Source organism: Ptychodera flava, chromosome 6 (assembly GCF_041260155.1).
Source record: "Ptychodera flava strain L36383 chromosome 6, AS_Pfla_20210202, whole genome shotgun sequence".
Classification (NCBI taxonomy): domain Eukaryota; kingdom Metazoa; phylum Hemichordata; class Enteropneusta; family Ptychoderidae; genus Ptychodera; species Ptychodera flava.
In genome coordinates this window covers 11,298,930-11,322,096 of record NC_091933.1, presented here as the reverse complement: position 1 = coordinate 11,322,096, position 23,167 = coordinate 11,298,930, and the positions used below count along the sequence as shown (strand labels likewise).

Below are 23,167 nucleotides of genomic sequence, written 5' to 3'. Positions count from 1 at the left end.
TGTACCAGAATCGGATTATAGGCAATTAAAACAAAGAATTCACCCATTTAGCTTTTATCCAAATATTGCATTCATTGTCATTGTCCGTTTTGGACTGCAACAGAAAAGAACGACAAATATTCATGGAATAGTATATTTGATCATTGGGCGAGATTACCATGTATAGGACGGAAATACGTATCATATTTTAACTTTCTATGCACTATAAAAAGTTAATAGTTTTGCCCTGCCTTCAATTATGTCTCTCATATGACAATCTATCATGGCAAGTTCTTAAAAGTCTGCCTACGCCAATTATGACCCTTGTTTTGGAATTTCATTTGAGGCAGATGCAGAGATCTGACCGTCAATTCTTATTTTCATAACATATTTCAACATTCCCTGATATGACTGACAATCATTTTGTTTTGTATTGTTATAAAGACACGTTGTTTAAAAATCAAAGATTGAAGTAGAATGCCTTCACATTTATAGCATTTCAGAACACGTTTTTTTATTTTCCCAAATTTGACTGGTTTTCAATGGCCAAGAATAATACATGATGCATAGAAAAACCTAAATCGCACTCAGGGTTTGTAGGCAGAGTTAAACTTTATTGCAAAGTATTAGGTGCTCAGTGAGAATCAACAGAAACGACATGGGACGAATCCTACGCGGGAACTCTTCGGAAAGGCTAGATGTTCCTGAGCATCACTCCGTTATCGATGCGCATGAATATGATGCTAGAGTGGCTAAAATTAAAAAAAATAACTTCACATCTGGACCCTAGGAAGTTTCGCTGTGACCATCTTTAAAATGACGTCATTAACATCGATACTGACCAAAAGTGCAAACTCATTACATGACATATATGGCCGACTCCTCCCTCAAAATGTTGTCTTTTATTGTGACAGTGCTTGACGTACAGTTTATGAGGTACTAGACGTTGAATAAATCTGTGGCAAGCAAAAGCGCAGCTTCAGTTTCTTGCTTGCTAATCAACGAGCATGGACTCCCTTCTCGTGCTTGTCGTTCTTCAGTTTTTGATTGCATCGGCTGTTGTAGATGTACGAATCAGCGGAGCCAGCTTGGGCAAGGTAGGGCGCCTTCATTTTATCATCTACGTTATTTTACATCACAAGTTACTTTCAGATGAACTTTCACCTTCGTCTAGCATGTGGGAACACAGTAAAAATAAGTTTTTAACTTTTCCGTGTTACCTTCAGCACTTTCAAACAAGCAATGGATTTTTAACTGTATTCATCTGTATGCACTCTTCAGCTAAAATATAGGCAATAATCCATGCAAATACAGTAAGTATTATTGAGTTTTCATGCAGTGAAAGTGCTGAATAAATAAATCAAATCAAATCAAATCAAATCAAATCAAAGCATCACAGGTGTCACACCGATTCTTTATCGTCTTCTATTTTTCAACTGAAATGCCTTTCTCTCTTTCAAGAAGTATCAAGCTTCGACGAATCGTTTAGTTGGTCTGTTGACAAGTTAAATGCAGAACGGACGAAGCTCTAGACAATTAGTTCATGACGCATTTAGGGGCCGTGGATAATTAATACACGCGCACGGTAAACGCAACTTCTGTGTTTAGGGGAGGGGGTTTGGCTGTATTTCGATTACCGTGCGCAAAAATCGCACTACGAGTTTTCCCATCCCAACATCTCGCTACACGTTTTTCCATATCGCAAAATATCGCGCTACATTTTTGTCGTGTACATGGCCAGTGCGGCGTCGGTGCTACACCAGTATTTGACACACTTGTGAATCAGTGCACGAGTAAATAACGTAACAAACATTTTGGATACACTGTTTCATTTCATTCTATTGATTGCGCCATTGTTGAGTTGGCACTGATCAGAGATTGATTTAGAGGGGGTATGCGGAGGGGGGGGGGGGCGGTCGGTAGCGTATTTGTGATTTCATGGCGACGTAATCACCGATTGTTGGATGCAGATACAGAATGAAGCTTGGTTGGATTTTCGCACTTCCAAACTTTTGTTTAGGGGAGGGGGTCGAGGAGAAGAACGCACTTAGTTTCGTTTGCCGTGCGATTGTTTTAGTTATCTACTGGCCCTTACTAAAACTGCATACGGGTGACATTGCTCTGTCCCGGTTTGCTCTTTTGAATCGTTGCAGGAGGCAGGAAACGGGTTATGATTGTTGAAACTCTTTAAAATGATCTTAAAGCGAATCAACTGTCATGTTGCAACTTGCAGCTTAGTGGTTAGAAGGTGAACACGGGGCCCAACGGGAGGAGAACATCACGAGGTCTACATTAATTTAAAACTATGTCACAGTGTATATCAAGATCTATGGCCGAATATACTAGTTAATTATATTCTCTTTCAATCATGATTTAAGTAAACAAAAGAAATTAGAGCAGCAGGAAACAATTATATCGTAAATTAAAAATGAAAAAGGAAGAAAGACAACGGCAAAAAATTCAAGGAAAATTTAACGAAAATAAAAATTTACAGTGAACAAATAGACAAAAGCTCTAAGTAATTATAGGGATATTCATCAAAAATTACGTCAGATTGTGGCTACTGTATGCTCACTTTTGGTTACAAACCATTCTACGGCGCGCCAAATGTTTCAAAAATATTTATCGTCATAGAGTAAAAATAAACTGTCAAATTTTCTTTCTAAAAAAAAGTCTTAAACGTGTATGAATAATAAAGAAAAAAGTTCTTTCGTCCATATCATTGCATTTTATTAATGTACCTTTTCATAAAAATAGATTCATTTGAAAATACGTGTCATTTATTTGAATGTGTCTGTGCAGATAAAGATGACGTCCAACCGTCTTTCTTGATTGAAATAAAAATTCGATGGAATTACGGAAGAAAATAAACGAGAAAAGTATTATTGCAAAAAAGGCTGAATATTATGTAATGCTTAATTGTAAAATATTCTTTAAAACCGTAATGAGAAGATAAACTTTTCAAAAATTTGGAAATACCACACTCCCATACTTATTGACGTACACATACACGTGTATTTGAAATAACGGTGCAATGAATGCTGATTACAAGGGAAAAAAGGAAATAAAAATCAAGCACACACACAAAAAATATTGAAATGATTAAAAAAAAAAACCACCAATAGTACTTGCACTACTACAATAAACAAAACGAACCACCATCAGGTCTGACTAAAAAAAGAAAGAGAATCACAATTGAAAAGTCGACAGAGATCGCGCCGGCGTTGAGGCTCTAAAGAAACCAAAACGAGGTCAGCTTGGAAAAAAAACCAAAGCGAGGTTACAAAAAAAAAAAAAAAAAAAAAGAGGTTACCAAAAAAAAACAAAAACAAAAAAACTCAGTAGAAAAAAAAGAGGCCCGTTCGAGAAAAGAAAACAGAGTGGGATACCCCGCAGAAAAAGCCCAACATGAAAATTGAATAATTGTCAACGTCATGATTGTTACAGTTAATGCCAGAGGGTTTGGGATCATCACACTCGGATGTTGGACATGATATTTGGGGTATTTCAGCGATAACTCTCAGCTTCTAGTCTTCAATATCATCTCATGGACGTCCAAGTTACCGACACGTCCCATTCTATATTAAACAGTTACCATTTTGGTTAAAAGTGGACAAAAACACTCGTGGTGGTTTGTCGGCTGCCGGCGGTCCCCTCGCTCCAATGTACACTCGAGGTGGTAAGCCAGCGGCCGGCGGTCCCGTCGCTAGTACAGTAGGCCTACACGCCGGCAACCAGCGATCCCCTCGCTGTAAAGTGTAGGGCCGCCTCTCCCAAACCATAGACAGTCTGTGCCAAAACCCCAACAAAACGATGGCTTGCCACTAGCCCACGGTTACGTGTGGTTCGATACACAGCGGCCGCCGTGTGGGTATGCATAGTAAAATTGCATATTACGCAGCACGCTGCGGCCTAGTTCTGCATGGCAGGGCTGTGTGTTACCGGCGTGACACGGCCTCCCTTATAACGCCGGTAACACGTACACAGCCCTGCCATGCAAAGCTAGCAGCGGCCGCTATGTATCGAACCACACACGTATCACGTAGGTTTAGCCTAGTGTGGCAAAGGCAAAAATACTCGGGCTGAAACACTCCGTTTAAATTCGAGGCAACGTTTTCACTAGTACCTGTAGAACGCGAACGCGCCCGACTTGACAAACACTGATCAAGCAGCCGCTATTTCTCTGTATACTGTAGCTCAACACAACCAGCAAAGGGAGTGGTAGGGCTACGGAACCGCAGCAAGGCCGGGCTGTGAGTTACCGGATACGGCCAGGCCGTATAACACCGGCGTTATACGGCCAGGCCGTATAACGCCGGTAACTCACAGCCCTGCCCTGCCACCAAGAGCTATGTATAGGCTACTGCACAAATATCGTAGCTCCATATATTGGACTGTGTGGATATAAATATTTCTGCAATGGGGATCGACATGTCGTATATGTGCCGGTCTAGCCCTGCGAGTATAGTGAGAGTGTCTGGCGTTGCGAAGGCCGGACACTCTCGCCATACTCGTAGTCGTAAGGTAAGGGACTGGTCAGTTTCTTCAGCCTGGGGGGGGCCGGTGGATTCATGGGGGGGGGTCACCCTGTTTTTGACTTTGGTGATGAGGGGGGTCACCATGTTTTTGAAATGCCCAATAGGGGGGGTCAGTGTGTTTTTGAATTTTGTCACAGGCTCATCATTGCCTAAAATGCTAGTGTCAGCCACAAAATTCATCATTCAGTTGTATTTTCGGCGCGCCCTTCGGGCGCGTAACTTTAATAATCAGTCATATTTTTCAGCACGCCCAACTTTAACATATCAAGCATACATACATCAGAGATATCTGTATGTTCAATATTTTTCAGCGTGCTCTTCAAGCTCATTACTTTAATATATCATACATCTTTCAGCATGCCCTTCAGGTGCATGACTTTAATATACAAGGCATATATATCAGAGATATCAGGATGTTTCATATTTTTTGGCGCGCCCTTCGGGCGCCATACTTTCAGAGATATCTTGATGCTTGCTAAGTGAAAGTGTACCATATATATAATTTATGTCCATCTTTTTTTTACCTTTGTCGCGCCCAGGGGGGGTCACCCTGTTTTAGAAATTTGGAATAGGGGGGGTCACCCTGTTTTCAAAATTTGGAATAGGGGGGTCAGCCACTTTTTGACGTCGGCAAAAAATAATCCACCGCCCCCCCCCCCCGGCCAAAGAAACTGACCAGTCCTTAAGGCTTGTACAGTTGCGTCGCTTGTCTTGTCGAACACGGAAAGCGATGGACGTTCTCTCAACACGCGGCAGATTTCTTCAAAACTATTCATTTTATCATGATTTGGGTGATCTTTGAGGATAGACGAGGAATTAGCAAACAACGAGGTGGTTTATTATCATGGTATTTGAACCCGATGTATCGAACCATACGTATAAAACTATGTAGAAATCATGTAGGTCAAACGGCGATGACAGTGCGGCTCGGTGGAAGGCCTGCAGTGGGCTCCCAGCCATACCGCGCCTAAGGCATCGATATGTTCGCAGTGTTGCTATGAAGGGTCATGGGTTGTACGTCTCGCTCGTGATCTGACCTGTGGACTGCCTGAAATTGGCTCAGTTAACTTGACTCTCTGGAACTATTCACTGTTAACCTTGGACGTTCTTTAGGTGATATTGCCCACTTCATTTCATCAAGTATGGTTTCAAGTAGAGCAGGGCCCAGCCAAACAGAGCTAGGTTTCAAGATGTCACGTTATCACTGAAATGCTCGATTAATATTTCGTCAAACATTGGAGTATGTGGTGATCGGATTCCCCGCTGTTGGGGATTCATCGATCGAAGGAACCGTGAACCATGAGTTTTTTGAATAAAATAATTGTAATTTCGGGCTTGTTTTTTTTTCTGTGGCGAGTGCTTGTTTTTTTTTTTTTTTTTTTTTTTTTTTTTTTTTTTTTTGCTGTGGCGAGTCCTCATTTATTTTTTCTTTCCACAGGCCTACGCGTTTTTTTTTTGTATCTCTGTTCATGGCATTTTTTTATTTTTTTCGTTTTTATTTTATTTTATTTTATTTTTTTGTAGATGAGATCCACTTTTGTCTAGAGCCATCACTGCCGAATTTTTTCTCTGATTTTCTTCTTTACTGTCAAAGCGGCTGGTGATTCATATTATATTTTTGATTATCTATAATACGTTTATTATGAGACGTAGTGCTTTTAATTTTCTGAAGTACATAAATAATTTTATGTGTGCATGGCTTTTTTTGTCTGATTCTTTTACAATTATTTTCTGTATGTGGTTCACGTTTTTATTTTTGTACTATTTTTTCCGAGTGGTAGTAGTGATTTTTAGTGATTTTCTTGTGATTTTTTGGACGTATCACTGTATAACATATTTTTCTTTTTTCTTTTGTAAAATCAGCACTCATTGCACCTTTTTCGCGAACTATTTTACGTGTATGTATGTCGATAAGTATGGATGTATGACTTTTTCAAATCGTTGAAAATTGTTTATTTCCTAATTACGCTTAAAAGATTTTTTCTCAAGTTAAAATGAAGTATTAAATGGCATTTCTGTCTTTTATTTTTTAATTATACTTTTCTTACTTATTTCCTTCCTAATGAGACCGAATTTTTATTTCAATTGAGAAAAACAGTTTATTATGGCACTGAATCGATAATATTTTTGAACATTTGGCGCGCGTACCATTCTGTGAAAAGTGGGAAACAATACAGTGCGATCAAACACTGGCTACCATTTCCCAGAAAAAAACTATATCATAACATATAAAAGGAATAAAAACATAAAAGACCTCTTTAAACAAAAATAAAAGACGAGGATATAAACGAATGGTCTGAGCAACAAACCACGCAACAGTCATACCACAACATAACGATTTTAACATTTCTCTTAATGAACAATGGCTACAATCAAACTAAACCTGTAAGAATGCAAAAAACATTCTAACTAGTGACTAATGAAGGGACCCCACTTTGGTCCAAAAACACTGTAAGGGCGAATCAAAATGAATAGAACCGCTCTTCGGGGACGCACCATCAAAAAACGAAATTATACTTTTAGGTGAAATTCCAATATCATTATTGTTGTCCACATCTGAACTGTCAGAGTACATTTATATCAATGGTCAAACTCCTATAAAAGCACAGATTAAGTTAGTTTAGCATTGTAAAAATACATTCATAGTTTTCTCATAGACTCCAATGTATAGTGAATCAACATTTCGGTGAAATTCCAAAATCCAATTTCTTGCACACATATCAACTTTTAACCATCCTAGTCTAACTAGTACTTTAAAATGAATTATCAAATGTCTATAAATACACAGATTTAGCTAGTTTTTTATTGGAAAGAAATTATTCATAGTTTTCTCATAGTCTCAAATGTATAGTGAATCAACATTTCGGTGCAATTCCAAAATCCAATTTCTGGCACACATATCCATTTTTACCACCCTAGTCTAACTAAGTACTTTAAAATGAATTATCATATGTCTATAACTACACAGATTTAGCTAGTTTTGTATAGGGAAAATATCATTCATAGTTTCCTCATAGACTCCCATGTATAGTGGGTGAACATGTTTTCAGTGAAATTCCAAAATCAGATTTCTTGTACAAATAATATGCACCTCATACTATAATCAAGTACCATTGTGTTAATTATCCAACGTCTGTATATGCACAAGTATAACAAGTTTTTCATTGGAAAAAAATTATTCACAATTTTATCATAGACACCTATGTATAGTGGATGAATATTTTTTGTGAAATTCTAAAGTCAAATTTTTCATGAACATACTTGTAACAAACCTATTCAAATTAAGTACATCTATCTCAATTATAAAATGTCTATAAATGCATAGATATTGCTAGTTTTGTATTGAAAAAGTATTACATAGTTTTCTCATAGACTACCATGTATAGTGAATCAACATTATCAACAGCTAATGTATCAATTAAATCCAAATATCAAAATTTTGTACACACACGCTTGCGAAAAAATATTGCGATCCACTTGTAATTTCTGTCAATCCTTTGAGGGGTAATTCCAAAAAAATTATAGCAAGTCAGAAGGGGAAATTTTAATATTAACACCTTGAGATTTTGTAAAGGGGGTCACTTGAAATAATCTGAGAATCCTTTTAGGATTATATCACGCCCCAAGGTATTTGTTTGTGCAGGTTTACCCAAGCAATGTCTTGGGGGATCATGAATTTTTTGTCATCATAAAAGGGGGTCATCAATTTTTTGGTGCAATGGGTAGGGGGTTCACTTACTTTGACTGATGCGCAGGAAGAATTTGCCGGCCCAACCCCGGCTATAATAACTGAACGCTTCCTTAAGTAATTACAGTTGTGGCCGTGCTTTAAATTTAAAACACAGAGTAACATAGGCAGAGTCGCAACGCTGCATGCCTTTTGTTCCATGGTCGTCTCGGTAGACTATTGGCTTTTCATATTAAAATGAGCTTCAAAGGTGTTAAACTTTTTGGAGGCTTTGTTTGTTGTTGATAATTACACGAGATTATGCGAAATATACGACGAGATGGCATCGTACTGCCAGTCGCGTAGCAACCATAGTTACTTTGTGAGCTCTCAGGCCAGAAACACTGCTTCACGCTAATCAAAACATAACACGCCAGCAGTTTCATAAACATGTCCTTCCTTGACGCACGTGTGAAAGACGGTATGACTGACCGTAAACCATTGAGTAAAACCAGACAGTATCGATAAAAGACTTTCAAATTTGGTTCAAACACACTCATTATATATTCATAAAAATATGAGAGGAATTTTTAAAACGGTAAAATTCACTTTCCTGAAGCTCAAAACACTCCCGTTTTCGCCAGCACGTCAATTCTGCTCAGCACCACACGAAAACAACAACAAAAACTTTGCCGAACATACTTTCGCTTAACAATTGGCGAAAATCCGAAAATTACCGAAGGATTCATGGTCGGCACTCTTCGGAAAAGAGAGGCGAGAGCAACCTGAGGCGAGGCGAACATGGATGGGTTACGTAACCGCTTCACGCCTTAAACAATACCCGTTGCAACTCTATCTATCTTTCTCTATGTTTAAAACAGAGGAAAATGAGAACGACTGAAGTTCTCTCCCTCAGTGACGTTGCTTATGATGCTTTCACTCAGCAAGGGATGTGATTTACCATATACCAGCCGTATCGAGTGTCCTTTCGATAACAACTGGAGTCTATATATAAGATGATCGGCGGTGACGTCACAGAGGATGATGCTATTTACATATTATGCTAATGTATTTGTAAGGCTGTAGTTGATTGCACTGTATCCTCTGTGACGTCGGCGCCGCATACCCAACGTTCAGTGAAGGGTGACTTCAATGTTGCTCACTCTTATGTTCTGGCAATGTGTCTTTTGAACTCTGCCGAAAATCACACAAAATGAGCATTTTGAAGCAGATGAAGTATCAGGTGTGAATTTTGAAAATGAAAGGTAATGAACTATCGACGGTTACGTGATAAATAAACTTGCTCATTTTGACAGGCCCGGAAGATGACATGGCTGTATCTGCACACATTTATGGGTCGCATAGGTGCAGGGTGGAAATCATGCTCTGGCCCGCGAGAATGTACACGTACAAGGCAAATAAACAACCGGGTCACTTTTTTCGGTAATTTAAAGTGATTTTAATCCGAAAATGTAATCAGCAAAGTGCTTACCTTGACGATTTCAATGCATCAGACTGCGATTGACTCCAAACATTAGCCCTAAAAAGCTTTTTTTTATGAACACGTCAGAACATGTTCATAAGTGTCATGTTACGAGGGCGTGCAAGCTGTGACATCTTACATTATGACGAGGGGCACAGCGTTAGTTTCGTTCAATGACCACGTTGTGTATATGGTGCGCACTTCACTGAAAACTTCTGCAGTGTGAAACCCTGCCTAACTACTGCGTGAGGTCATGCACATGTCGCAGGTAGCAAAGATCCTTTCCGATGACGTGTTTCGTTGACCCTATGTCACCTCAGTTATGACCCTGAGACACCTATGGTGATTGTGCTCATGTGCGGCAGCGCTGATGATCGTTACTCAGGTGTAGCATTTACCCACGAGAAGTGGTCAAAAACTGATGCGGTACTTTTGTCTGTCTGTCTGCCTGTTCATCATCCCCATCCGCCTAACTAACGTATCCTCAGGGAGTGTCAAGGCCTGTTACTGTAAAGCTGCTGAACACGGAAAATAAGTGAGATTTGGTAGGGTTAGCTTGCGCAAGTGATTATTAGCACTTCAGAATTAGTTGACTGAACATGCATGCCTTTAATTAAAACTTGTATCCATCCATCCATCCATCAATCTATCCATCTATCTATCTATCTATCTATCTATCTATCTATCTATCTATCTATCTATCTATCTATCTATCTATCTATCTATCTACATACATACATAGATACCTACCTACCTACAATCATACCTACCTACATACCTATATACCTACATACCTACCATCTAGCTAGCTACCCTACCTACCTACCTACATACCCACATACATACCTACCTACTACCTACGTACCTACGTACCTACATACATACCTACCTATCTACATACATACATACCTACATACCTACATACCTACCTACATACATACATACATACATACATACATACATACATACATACATACATACATACATACATACATACATACATACATACATACATACATACATACATACATACATACATACGATCAATCGATCGATCGATCGATCAAGGCTGCACTCGATATATGCCTGTCTGCCAGAATGACCATCAACTGCAAAGACTGCATGTATCGCTTCAGTATATTGGTGTCAAGATGCATAATGGATAGGAAAGACAATCCCTAAAGGAGAATAAAAACGTAGGTTGCGTGCAGTTCTACGCAGTATTTTTACTATGCGCGAAGAGGTTCACTGTCTAAAACACATTGACCGGTAAAATTTGTACAACAAAGTATTTGGAAACGGCTCTGGTAGCAGGCTCATGTGAGGACGCATTTCAATGAACATGGAAATTCAAGGCTACGGCCACCCAGGCAGCGCAGCCGAGTTACAGTTATTTCAAACCTCCGATTTAGCGCGTTCCATTGTTGTCTGGCTGGAGACGGAGCTGGTGACTCCCCCCCCCCCCCCGAACACAAGCTTGAGTAGAGTTCAAAGGGCACCATCTCAGTGCGGATAGCATAGCTTGGGCAGCACGACTGGGCTAAACGCTAGTCATTTGAAAACAAGGCTGTCAGAGAACTGCATTGGAAATAGATACATGATATGTGTTAGGTCATCTTTATGGAATCTATGACTTTCGTTTTAATGACGTGAAAAGAAAAATCATATCAACTCTTGGCCACAAAACTAAGCTGGCAACATAAGGAATTTTTGCATTTTTAAACCACAAATATTTATTTTAATAAGTTGTATAATTTCAACAATAGCAACAGGTATATGTATACACATTGTGTTAACATTAACATCATCTAAAGATGCTTGCTACTGAGACCAGTTTCTTCTTCAAAATATAGGACATACAGTTTAATATACATGTTGTATCTCATAAAATGTAAGAACTTTTTATTCCTGAAGAGGGCGTCAGGGAGATTTTATTTTGCTAGAGACTGTTTCTGTAAGTTTCGTTGAGCTGAATAGCTGAATGTATAGCGATTGCAATGTAATAGAGTCGGCCTGCCTAAGCTGAGTGTTCACAAATGGAGATTTCTTACTGAAAAGCCATTTTTTAATTTCCTACTGAAAATGAAGAAATGCTGTTACACTTTTTATGACACGTATGAAACCATTTTCAAATAAAATCCATAGTATACACAAACAGCATTATCTGAAAGATTTTCAAATTTTTACCGATTCGGAAGTGTCGACAGTCACGCCGGCACTTTTGATTAAAAACAGAGAACAAATTTCCCGTTTTGCCTAAAAGTTTATCTGAAATGAAATATTTAAAGTATCTGTGGACAATTTTAATGATGTAATATTTTACCAAAATTGTTCCTTAACATTCTAAACCAAGTTCAAAGACACAACTGCAAATTTAAACCATTACATACGACTTATTCCGAACATTAGATGGATCAATTTAAAAAGGGGTCGATATTTAATGTTTTATTAAAACTGCATCTTTTTTCCTTCATATTAACCCAATATGAAGAAATCATCATGGCCATGGATTTCTTTGCTGCTGTTAATGCCATTGTTGACATTACTTATCATGATGTGCACCGCGTGAACAGTGAAAACCCTTCTCTCTGTTTCTTCATTTTCTGCGTGCAACACATGTAATTGCATTTGCTCACTTTTGCTTTTAGCTGACAGGTTTCCATGGTCATTACTGTCATGTCCCGAAATGTCCGTACGTCACTTTCAACTATTTATGATTTTCACAAAAATATATTTTTCACAGAAAACTGCATTTCGAAAAAGCCAACATATATGGCCGTATAGTGGTTAAATGATGACACGAAAACCACCCCATAATAGATGTTTTTAAAAAGCCGAGAATCCAAAGTTAAATATATTTTACTCTAAAGATGAAAGTGCAGATATTTGGGGTAGAAAACCTCAACTTTGGATATTAAAAATTGATACAACGAGGTTAACGCCATGGCTGTCTAGAGCCGCTTCCTGGCTTGGTCTGCAAGAACGCCTTTATTTGACATGTGCAGATAGTAAAGATGTCGTGCCCAGCCCAGGATCATTTTAATCACCTGAACGAACTTCAAACAGATTGCAGCTGCCCCCGACTTGGGACAGGCGGTGGTTGGTAAAGCGCTTTGGCCCCGGGACCCTCCCTCTCCGTTGTCCGTTTTCGGCTTCGGCTTCGACGGCAATAAACTATAAAGAATGACTTATATTAATGCAATTGTATATTTGATCATTGGGCGAGGTTGCCATGTATGGGACGGAAATACGTATCATATTTTAACTTTCTATGCACTATAAAAAGTTAATAGTTTTGCCCTGCCTTCAATTATGTCTCTCATATGACAATCTATCATGGCCAGTTCTTAAAAGTCTGCCTACGCCAATTAAGACCCTTGTTTTGGAATTTCATTTGAGGCAGATGCAGAGGTCTGACCGTCAATTCTTATTTTCATAAAATATTTCAACATTCTCTGATATGACTGATAATCATTTTGTTTTGCATTGTTATAAAGAAACGTTGTTTAAAAATCAAAGATTGAAGTAGAATGATTTCCCATTGATAGCATTTCAGAACACGTTTTTTAATCTTCCCAAATTTGACTGGTTTTCAATGGCCAAAATAACGTAAGAATTTTATTTCTAAACAAATTAGTCTTTTTGTTATAAAGCATTTAAAACGCATAATGTAAAAAGTTCAGACAAAGTAACCAAGCCAGAGTGGAGTTAGATTTTGGAAACGTTGAAAACGGGAGAAAAAAAAGCTAGAAAATCGGGCAGCTAGGCGATGTTGCCGTGAGTGTGTGGGGGTTCGAATCCCGTTTGGGTTATAGTAAAAAATATATTTGTATACATTTACATAGATGTACACTTTTTTCTAACCCAACATGCAGTTACTTGTTATGCTAAAAAGTGAACCTTACCAATATTTTAATCATGGTCAACATTTACAATGAATTTGAATGGATTCATGCAAAAATAAAAAGTGGTTTCGAGCAACAAACGCCATGTTATATGCAACGACATTTCCCAAGATCAGTCTTTTTGTATCTGATTCTTTAATATTAATGATTAGATATCGGCAGTATATAAATGCCAGGACTACTTTTAACGTTTTTGCTTGCAACCTGGACGCAAACTTTATTCAGAGCATACCGAGAACTCTCACTGTATTTCCACTTTTTTAGGTATAATTTAAGGAATGGCGAGCCTCCGTAGACTTGCCAGTCAAAGATGTTAACTATACGTATAATATATGCAATTTTACTCTAATTATAGAGAGATGACGTCATATGCAATTTTATGGAGCATCTTCTCTGTTTCCAATTATTTTTAATATCCTCAGAAAAGGTATTTAGACAGGTTGCGAGGGCACGTTCATGATTCACACGAGCGACATTGTCTTCGGATTCTCTGAGCGTATTTAGATCACAGGTAAATATATCAGCCAGGGTGACTTTTGTATCGGCATTTGTGACGGAAATTAAACAACGCGCAGGGTGACGTGACAACTGAATGCATGCTTTCTTCGACGTGGTCACGGTCCTTAATACAAATACCACGTCAATCAGAACGCTTTAGAGTTACGTTGTTGTTATACGCTCACTTTGACCCGAAGAAAACTGAACGGCAAATTAGCTTGTTATTGCTGAACTTAAAACACTCAATTATATTAAGGGACCCAATATTGCGTTATAAACCTGGTTGACGTAAGGACTTGGTTGACCAGCGTAGACTGTAGAAGTACGTTTCGTGAATTTGGCCAAGCGTCAATAACCAAGGATATGCAGGAAGATCAACGCAGCAAATACGTAATAGTCCGTGGGCTGGAGGGGCCCACCGTGCACCCCCCCACATCCCTACTTCTTGGGTATTTTCTGTTCTTTAGGACCTGCTGAACAAGAAAAAAGATGTTAACATTGGATATTTGGGATGCACTACCTATCTGGGCTGGTTTTTGATTTGCATGTACCCGCAAAAAATGGCGAAAAATGGGTAGGGGTAGGGGGTACTATATCCTCCCCTACATTGAGTAAACTTGCATGAAATAGCACAAACCATACATTTTTGAAAGCTGAGATCCTGCTCTTTATGAAAAACACCAACTTTAGCAAAATTAATTTGTGTACATAGAATAGGACGACTTTAAAATGAATTTTTTTGACAATTTTGAAATTTTTTACCCAAAATACCATGTAACAATTGTGATTTACTTGTTATTAAGCAAAATTTTGACAGCTTTTTGTGTTTGAATTATTTATTCCACATGTTAAACAAGAAAAAAAGTGTTAACATTAGATATTTAACTATACACTACTTCTCCTGAGTCAATTTTGAATTGCGTGTATCTGTATCGGGTGTGCAAAGCTAGGGGTAGGGGTACAACATTCTTTCCGTGATGAAGTAAACTGAAGTAAAATGAAGTAAAATTTCATGCAAGTTTACTCATGTAGGGGAGGATATAGTACCCCCTACCCCTACCCATTTTTCGCCATTTTTTGCGGTACATGCAAATCAAAAAACCAGCCCAGATAGGTAGTGCATCCCAAAATATCCAATGTTAACATCTTTTTTCTTGTTCAGCAGGTCCTAAATAACAAAAAATACCAAGAAGTAGGGATGTGGTGGGGGGGGGGGTGCACGTTGGGCCCCTCCAGCCCACGGACTATAAGGCTTTGTGGACATTCAAGTTAAACTTTGAGTATTTCGGCGTGATTTTGGGAATGTACCAGAAATCGGATTATGGGCAATTAAAACAAAGAATTCTATAATAAATTAATAGTTACAGCCATTTAGCTTTTATCCAAATATTGCATTCATTGTCATTGTTCGTTTTCAACGGCAATAAACTGAAAAGAACGACAAATATTCATGCAATAGTATATTTGATCATTGGGCGAGATTACCATGTATAGGACGGAAATACGTATCATATTTTAACTTTTTATGCACTATAAAAAGTTAATAGTTTTACCCTGCCTTCAATTATGTCTCTCATATGACTATCCATCATGGCCAGTTCTTAAAAGTCTGCCTACGCCAATTATGACCCTTGTTTTGGAATTTCATTTGAGATCTCACCGTCAATTCTTATTTTCATAACATATTTCAACATTCCCTGATATGACTGATAATCATTTTGTTTTGTATTGTTATAAAGAAACGTTGTTTAAAAAATCAAATATTGAAGTAGAATGATTTCACATTTATAGCATTTCAGAACACGTTTTTTATCTTTCCAAAATTTGACTGGTTTTCAATGGCCCAAAATAATACATGATGAATAGAAAAACCTTATATCGCACTCTGAGTTTGTAGGCAGAGTTAAACTTTATTGCAAAGTATTAGGTGCCCAAGGAGAATCAACAGAAGCGACATGGGACGAATCCTACGCGGGAACTCTTCGGAAAGGCTAGATTTTAGAACTCAAAATATTCCAGAGCATCACTTCGTTATCGATGCGCATGAATATGATGGTAGAGTGGCTAAAATCCAAAAATATTTTCATATCTTGACCCTAGGGAGTTTCGCTGTGACCATCTTTAAAATGACATCATGAACATCGATACTGACTAAAAGTGCAAACTCATTATTGACATATATGGTGAATTCACCTAAATCCACACGAATACAGGCTTGCTGAAAACAAGCAATGGATTTTAACTGTATTCATCTGTATATGCACTCTTCAGCTAAAATACAGGCAATAATCCATGCAAATACAGTAAGTTTTCATGCTGTGAAAGTGCTAAATAAATAAATAAATCAAATAAAATCAAAGCATCACAGGTGTCACACCGATTCTTTATCGTCTTCTATTTTTCAACTGAAATGCCTTTCTCTCTTTCAAGATGTATCAAGCTTCGGCGAATCGTTTAGATGGTCTGTTGACAAGTTAAATGCAGAACGGACGAAGCTGTAGACAATTAGTTCATGACGCATTTAGGGGCCGTGGATAATTAATACACGCGCACGGTAAACGCAACTTCTGTGTTTAGGGGAGGGGGTTTGGCTTTTTCGATTACCGTGAGCAGACAAAATCGCATTACAAGTTTTCCTATCGCAACATCTCGCTACACGTTTTTCTATATCGCAAAATATCGCGCTACATTTTTGTCGTTTACAAGGCCAGTGCGGCGTTGGCGCTACACCAACATTCTTTTGACATACTTGTGAATCAGTGCACGATATAACGTATCAATCATTTTGGATACACTGTTTCTTTTCATTCTATTGATTGCGTCATTGTTGAGTTGGCACCGATCAGAGATTGATTTAGAGGGGGTATGCGGAGGGAGGGGGCGGTCGGTAGCGTATTTGTGATTTCATGGCAACGTAATCACCGATTGTAATTGGATGCAGATACAGAATGAAGCTTGGTTGCAATTGGATTTTCGCACTTCCAAACTTTTGTTCAGGGGAGGGGGTTGAGAACAAACGGCTTTAGTTTCGTTTGCCGTGCGATTGTTTTAATTATCCACTGGCCCTTACTAAAACTGTATACGGGTGACATTGCTCTGTCCCGGTCTACTCTTTTGAATCGTTGCAGGAGGCAGGAAACGGGTTATGATTGTTTAAACTCGTTAAAACGATCTTAACTGTCATGTTGTAACTTGCCGCTTAGTGGTTAGAAGGTGAAGGCGGGGCCTAAGGGGAGGAGTACATCACAAGGTCTACATTAATTTAAAACGATGTCACAGTGTATAACAAGATCTATGTCCAAGTATACTAGTTAATTAAATTCTGACTCTCTTTCTGATTTATATAACCAAAAGAAATTAGGGCAGCAGAAAACGATTATATCGTAAATTAAAAAATAAAGGAAGGAAGAAAGACAACGGAAAAAAAATTCAAAGAAAATTTAACGAAAATAAAAAATTACAGTGAATAAACAGACAAAAACTCTAAGTAATAATTATAGGGATATTCATCAGAAATTACGTCAGATTGTGGCTACTGTATGCTTACTTTTGGTTACAAACCGTTCTGGTGAGAAAGTGAGAAATAATACAGTGCGATCAAACACTGGCTACCATTTCCCAGAAAAAACTATATCAAAGCATATAAAAGGAATAAAACATAAAAGACCTCTTGAAACAAAAATAAAAGACGACGATATAAACGAACGGTCCGAGCAACAAACCACGCAACAGTGACACCACAACATAACGATTTTAACATTTTTCTATTGAACAATGGCTACAATCAAACTTAACCTGTAAGAATGCAAAAACCATTCGAGTGACTAATGAAGGGACCCCACTTTGGTCCAAAAACACTGTTAGGGCGAATAAAAAATATAAAACCACTCTTCGGGGACGCAGGTTGTATAACCAGGGTTAAAACACAATCGATTCACTGGTATCTCGCCATGTTTACCGTTATCATGAAACCCTATATTAATTTATTCACTGCACTATATATATCACTAACAAAGGTAGAACCGATGTGTGAAATTGCCTTCACTTTATTTATATATGTATTGATGTGAAAAGAAGTTTGTGTTGTGTGACTTCTTGAATATACAGGCCAACTGTGCGATGATTACTTGCAGCCTGACAAGATTAATTATTCAATGACAATATGTTACGGCCTGTACAAAAAACCCGAGTTTACAACGTCAAGTTTAAAACTCTCACCATGCATGGCTGAATATTTACTACTATGCAAATTTCGGACCTTATGAAAGCTTTTGTAATTATAATTTGGGTGGTTTTCATAATGATAAAATTGACAGCTTTCCCTTAAACTTTAGCAATTGTCATATGAAAAATCCATTTTGACTAGAAGTCTCGAACGAAATCATCTGTTTGCATTCAGCAAATGAGTAACTTTTGATACTTTTGCGATTATGTACCTTTGTCACTGTACACTGAGTGACTTTATGCATGCATTCCATGTTTTCTTGGTATCACAAAAAAGTAAAAAGAGCGACTTTGCTCCTGTTAGCAACATCAAACGTAAAGTCAACCTCTGAAGCTTGCCGGGGACTCACAATTCATGACGCCTCGAGTACTTATATACGATTGATGGTCAAGATTAACTGCAAAACATAGTAAAATGATTTTTTAAGATCTGATTTAGAACATTCCTAGCAACAGGAAAAGTAATATGAAACACACCACAGATACTCCGCCAAGTAATGGAACACCTGTGGTGTTTCACAAGATTTTTATTCGAAAACCCCTGAAAATGAACCAATATCTTGAATTAAATGAAAACAGGAAACATTCCATAAATGTACAAGTCATAAGATGTTTAGATTTACAAGTCACTAGGTGTTCACAACTCAATTGAACACTTAAAAAGGTTATTTCATTGACACCTATCAAAGACAACGATACTTAATTTGTGGTCTTATATTTTGTATATTATTAACTACAGCCTTGTTGCTCCTAAATGGTTTTCAGAGCACGATATTTTCTAATCAATACAATTTTTCTTATTCAACTTAATTTGGATAAATGTTAGAATGATATTGCTAAGGAACCTCCATAACAAGAGCAAGGGCTACCTCCAGATTCTCGACAAAGAATAACAATAATATCCGCAAAATATATACTCGCTTATCGGATCGTCAAAATTCCAACTAGCCTATGTGGAAATATCACCAGGAACTTGAAACCACACAAAATATTGATTTGATACCAGGTTCAAGCTCAAATAAGGAATTTTGTTAATCATGATAAAGCGCTTTTTCTCTTTCAGTTATCACGGTGCTAAAATCTGGAATAGGCTTCCACTTCCATTAGGAACATTTCACATCGAAAACAGTTCAAACATGCCCTTAAATCTTTCATTATCAATAAATCTTGATTCCCTTGTGTCAGTCTTACTACATTTTTCATTTGTATTCAAGACTAAGTTATTGTTCTTTCGGGAGCTAGATTTACATTGGCTTCACATAAGCTATCTTTAGCTCCCCGTTACATCTCTGATTTATGAGCATGTAAAACACGGTTAAAATTCTATTTTTTTTCTTTTGTATGCTTATGTATTTATGTAAACCAAGAATAGTATTATTGTTTCATTAAATAAAGGACAACAACAACAATGTAGTAAAGACAATGGAACTTTACAAGACATGTAACGTATAAATAAATAAGTAAATAAATAAATAAATAAATAAATAAATAAATAAATAAATAAATAAATACCAGCAGTGGCTGTTACGAATTTGAAGATGACATACCAATTATGTACCCACCTTCCTACCTACCTACCAATATAAGTACTTACGTACGTACATTCATACATGTAAGCAGGCAGGCAGCAGGCAGGCAGGTAGGCAGACAGACGACGGACATCGACTGGTCCCATAAAGTCCCACTGGTACATCCATATATCGAAGTCAATAAAATTTTCAATCAAATGTAAACTATACTAAAGGTCAGGCAGTCTGGTATCTAAACATCCGTTTCGATCTCAAAATACCCGTATTAGCATCACGCTCTTAATTTTTAAAGACTAGTTGAGAAGCTACCACAACCTGATGCATGAAATTCTCACCACTACTTGAACTTTAAAATTCAAGGGCATGGGTTTACAGAGACCTGAACGAACAGTAAAGATTCTACAGCAAAGCTGAGAATTTCCACTTCCATCGGCCATTGCAATAAATTGCGTCGATTGTGCAGTGCCTTTCTCTCTTTCACTCACGGTTGATCACATCGTGACAGTCATGAAAATTATCAAACTTACTAGCGCTTGTTACGTTCATCCGGAGTTCGGCTGACAAATAATCTGCAAAAATGAGTTTGTTTTCAAAATTAATCGCTTTCACATCATGTTTGTGTGGATTGAAGATAAAAGTTTCCATCCAGTACAAAATTCAACTTCCGAAACTCGGTTTTCGAAAGAGGGCCTTAAAGTTGGCTATAATTTTGATTTATAGACTACTCACCAGTAAAAGGGTAACCCATACATTTTATTTCGAGTCTGCAGTTCTTATGTGCTTTTATCAGTAAATTGAGTTCAAACTCGGAAACCGTAATAGATATTATTCAATTTATTGTTTAAATTTTATGATTGCCATCGAAATGCAATATACGAAACTGTCAAACGTAAAGATACTGGGCACAAATAAGTCGATCGAATTAGACAAAAAAATATAGTGGTGTTTTTCAGCTGCAGTCACTAGTAGCATGAATTTCCTGTTTTTAAAGGTGTAGTTCATGTATGCTGTTTGTAAACAAGATAGCATAGGGTGGCCTTTGGTACCTAGTCCGATTTTTGTCTTTTTTCTGAGTCTACCAGAACAAGCTATTGTCATCATTCTGTGCTAGAGTTAGACGGGGATGTACAAAAGACGATATTATTGGGTTGTGGTATATGAGATGATGATGAAACAAACATTACTTTCACCAACGTTACTCTGAGACAAAAATTAAAAAAAAATTACAAAAGGGAAAATAATTCGAAACCCTCAAATCTATTTTCATCATTCAGTTGCCACTTTTATCGTGTATTTAATCAATATTGAAATTTTTGTTGTTACGTTCTTTTCAGTCGATTCGCCTGCCAAGGGGAGCACGGGACGATAACGTAAGTGACTTTAAAATCTCTCTTGAGCTAGATGCACGTGAACCATGTTTCTAGCGTTAGATAAGATTTCGCGATAGACAGGAGCCAGCGAATTGTCTCACATATCATACATATTTCTTGTTCTTGGGTGATAGTTGACCTTTGAATCGCTTTCTCTTTCCGGTCGAGTCTTGGATGTTCCTTGAGGGCGCTACTACAGTTGCAGTGCTGGTGTCGTTCCCTGCCTCATTACTATTCTACCGTTGCCGGCGGACCAACTATTTTCTTGGGCGCGCAGCCAACGGTGGAATAGTGGACAGGGAAGCAGATTAGGTCACACCCTGCTCAAGGATATTCACAAGAATGAATGATGCATCGTTAACCAATGTAAACTACATATTATATCGGATGGATATTTTACATTAGCCTTTTCACGAGACCTTTCACTTTGTTAATCGAGTTTTCTCAGGAAAGTACAGTACTACTAATATTAAGCACGGTGGCCGCAGAACTAAATCGTCTAAATAGTTTTTGTGATTCCTATCACAGTTTTTTACAAGATATTTTTGTACCAGAGATAAAGATAACAGTCCCGACCATTTGTAAAAACATGAACTTTTATGACATGTACAACGTTGGTCAATTGAAAAAGTATTATGATATGATTGCTGGGAACACAAGAAGATTTGTTTGCCAGAAGACTTAGTGTGTTTTTACGTTGCAGGCCTTGAAACTTAGGTGATGTAAACTGCCTTCGTTGGGGCAATGATGCAGTTGCAGTGAAAGAATGACACATTGTGGCTTGTTTTAGACTTGTAAAAATTGCTCACCATAGGCTACATGTACCTTCAGTAAAGGAAAACATTGAAAGTTCAATGTCGGATAAGTAATATTAAAGTAGCGGTAAAGGCTAGAGCGTCAGTTATAAACTTCAATAAAACAATTAAAACATAAAAGTAGTCAACATTCTCTGTGGAATAAAAAACTAGACATTTTGGGTCATAGGCATTGCAGAGTTATAGCCCGTTGAAACTTCTGAAAAACTGACCAAATAAGAGGAAGTTGGGGAGTCCTTAGTGTATTAACTATGGTAGAGGTCCCCTAGCTTTTAAAAAATGTTTGAAAAGGGAAAGTCATTTTTTACTGTTTTCCAGGAAAGTTTGACAAGGCAGTGCTTGCATTCAGAATGCGTGACTGCTATTGTAAATGCATTTTAGATTCTTTGAGTGTCAAAGAGGTGTCAAAAGTGAGATTAACCAAAAAGACTGCTCTGTGACTTCAAAAGAGGGTGCAAATATGGCTTTTTTTCAACATTTTTGACAGAATAACAGTTTTCCTACATAATTTTATACCAATTTAATCCAACCTTTGAAATGAGATATGGACATGGAATTTTTGCAGCCTATACAGATACGTCACAAATTTCCTGTATTTGAAGTACTTTTTGAAAAATCACATTTGAAATTTGAAAGAATTTTAATAATTTTTTGATATGTAAACTCATGTAAAATCATAAAAACAAATTTTATTTACAAATCCTGCCGTACAAATCTTACTATTAATAGTGTCAACATATTTATAACTAATTTGGTAATATTAATACTATCCAATTATTATTAAATTCAAATATGTAAAAAAATATGAAAAATTAAATTTTAATATTGATTGGTGTCATATTTCAAAATCATGGCTACAAATATACAATTTTTATATTCTTTGGAGAAAGTATTAACTAAGGGAGTTATCCTGAAAATTTGAACTAAATATCTTGATTCTAACACTTGAAACTTGACATTAACTCTGAGAAAAGAATTGGTGCAAAAATAGCCTTTACCGCTACCTTAAAGTCATGGTTTTTCTAAAGTTTTGAGACCAACAAATCCTTTTGCCCGACAACCCCATTTAACGACCAGTGGAATGATCATTTGGAAAAAATGAAGGAAATCATGCATATTTTCGTGTACAAACTCAACAGACGGGTTACTTTGAAATCCA

At 37.4% G+C, this 23,167-nt stretch overlaps 1 protein-coding gene across 2 annotated transcripts in view; it reads left to right on the top strand.

Moving 5' to 3' along the window:
• The first annotated feature begins 876 nt into the window (after positions 1–876).
• Positions 877–23,167, top strand: part of LOC139134817 (inter alpha-trypsin inhibitor, heavy chain 4-like) — a 59,236-nt gene continuing 36,945 nt past the window's right edge. Inside the window, exons 1-2 of one of the 2 annotated variants that reach the window (XM_070701877.1) lie at positions 877–1,076; positions 21,158–21,193. In XM_070701877.1, coding sequence (XP_070557978.1) covers positions 987–1,076; positions 21,158–21,193 — 126 coding nt within the window. In that variant the 5' untranslated portion in view covers positions 877–986. The remainder of the gene's footprint in view (positions 1,077–21,157; positions 21,194–23,167) is intronic. The other variant, XM_070701878.1, reaches the window with a different exon arrangement.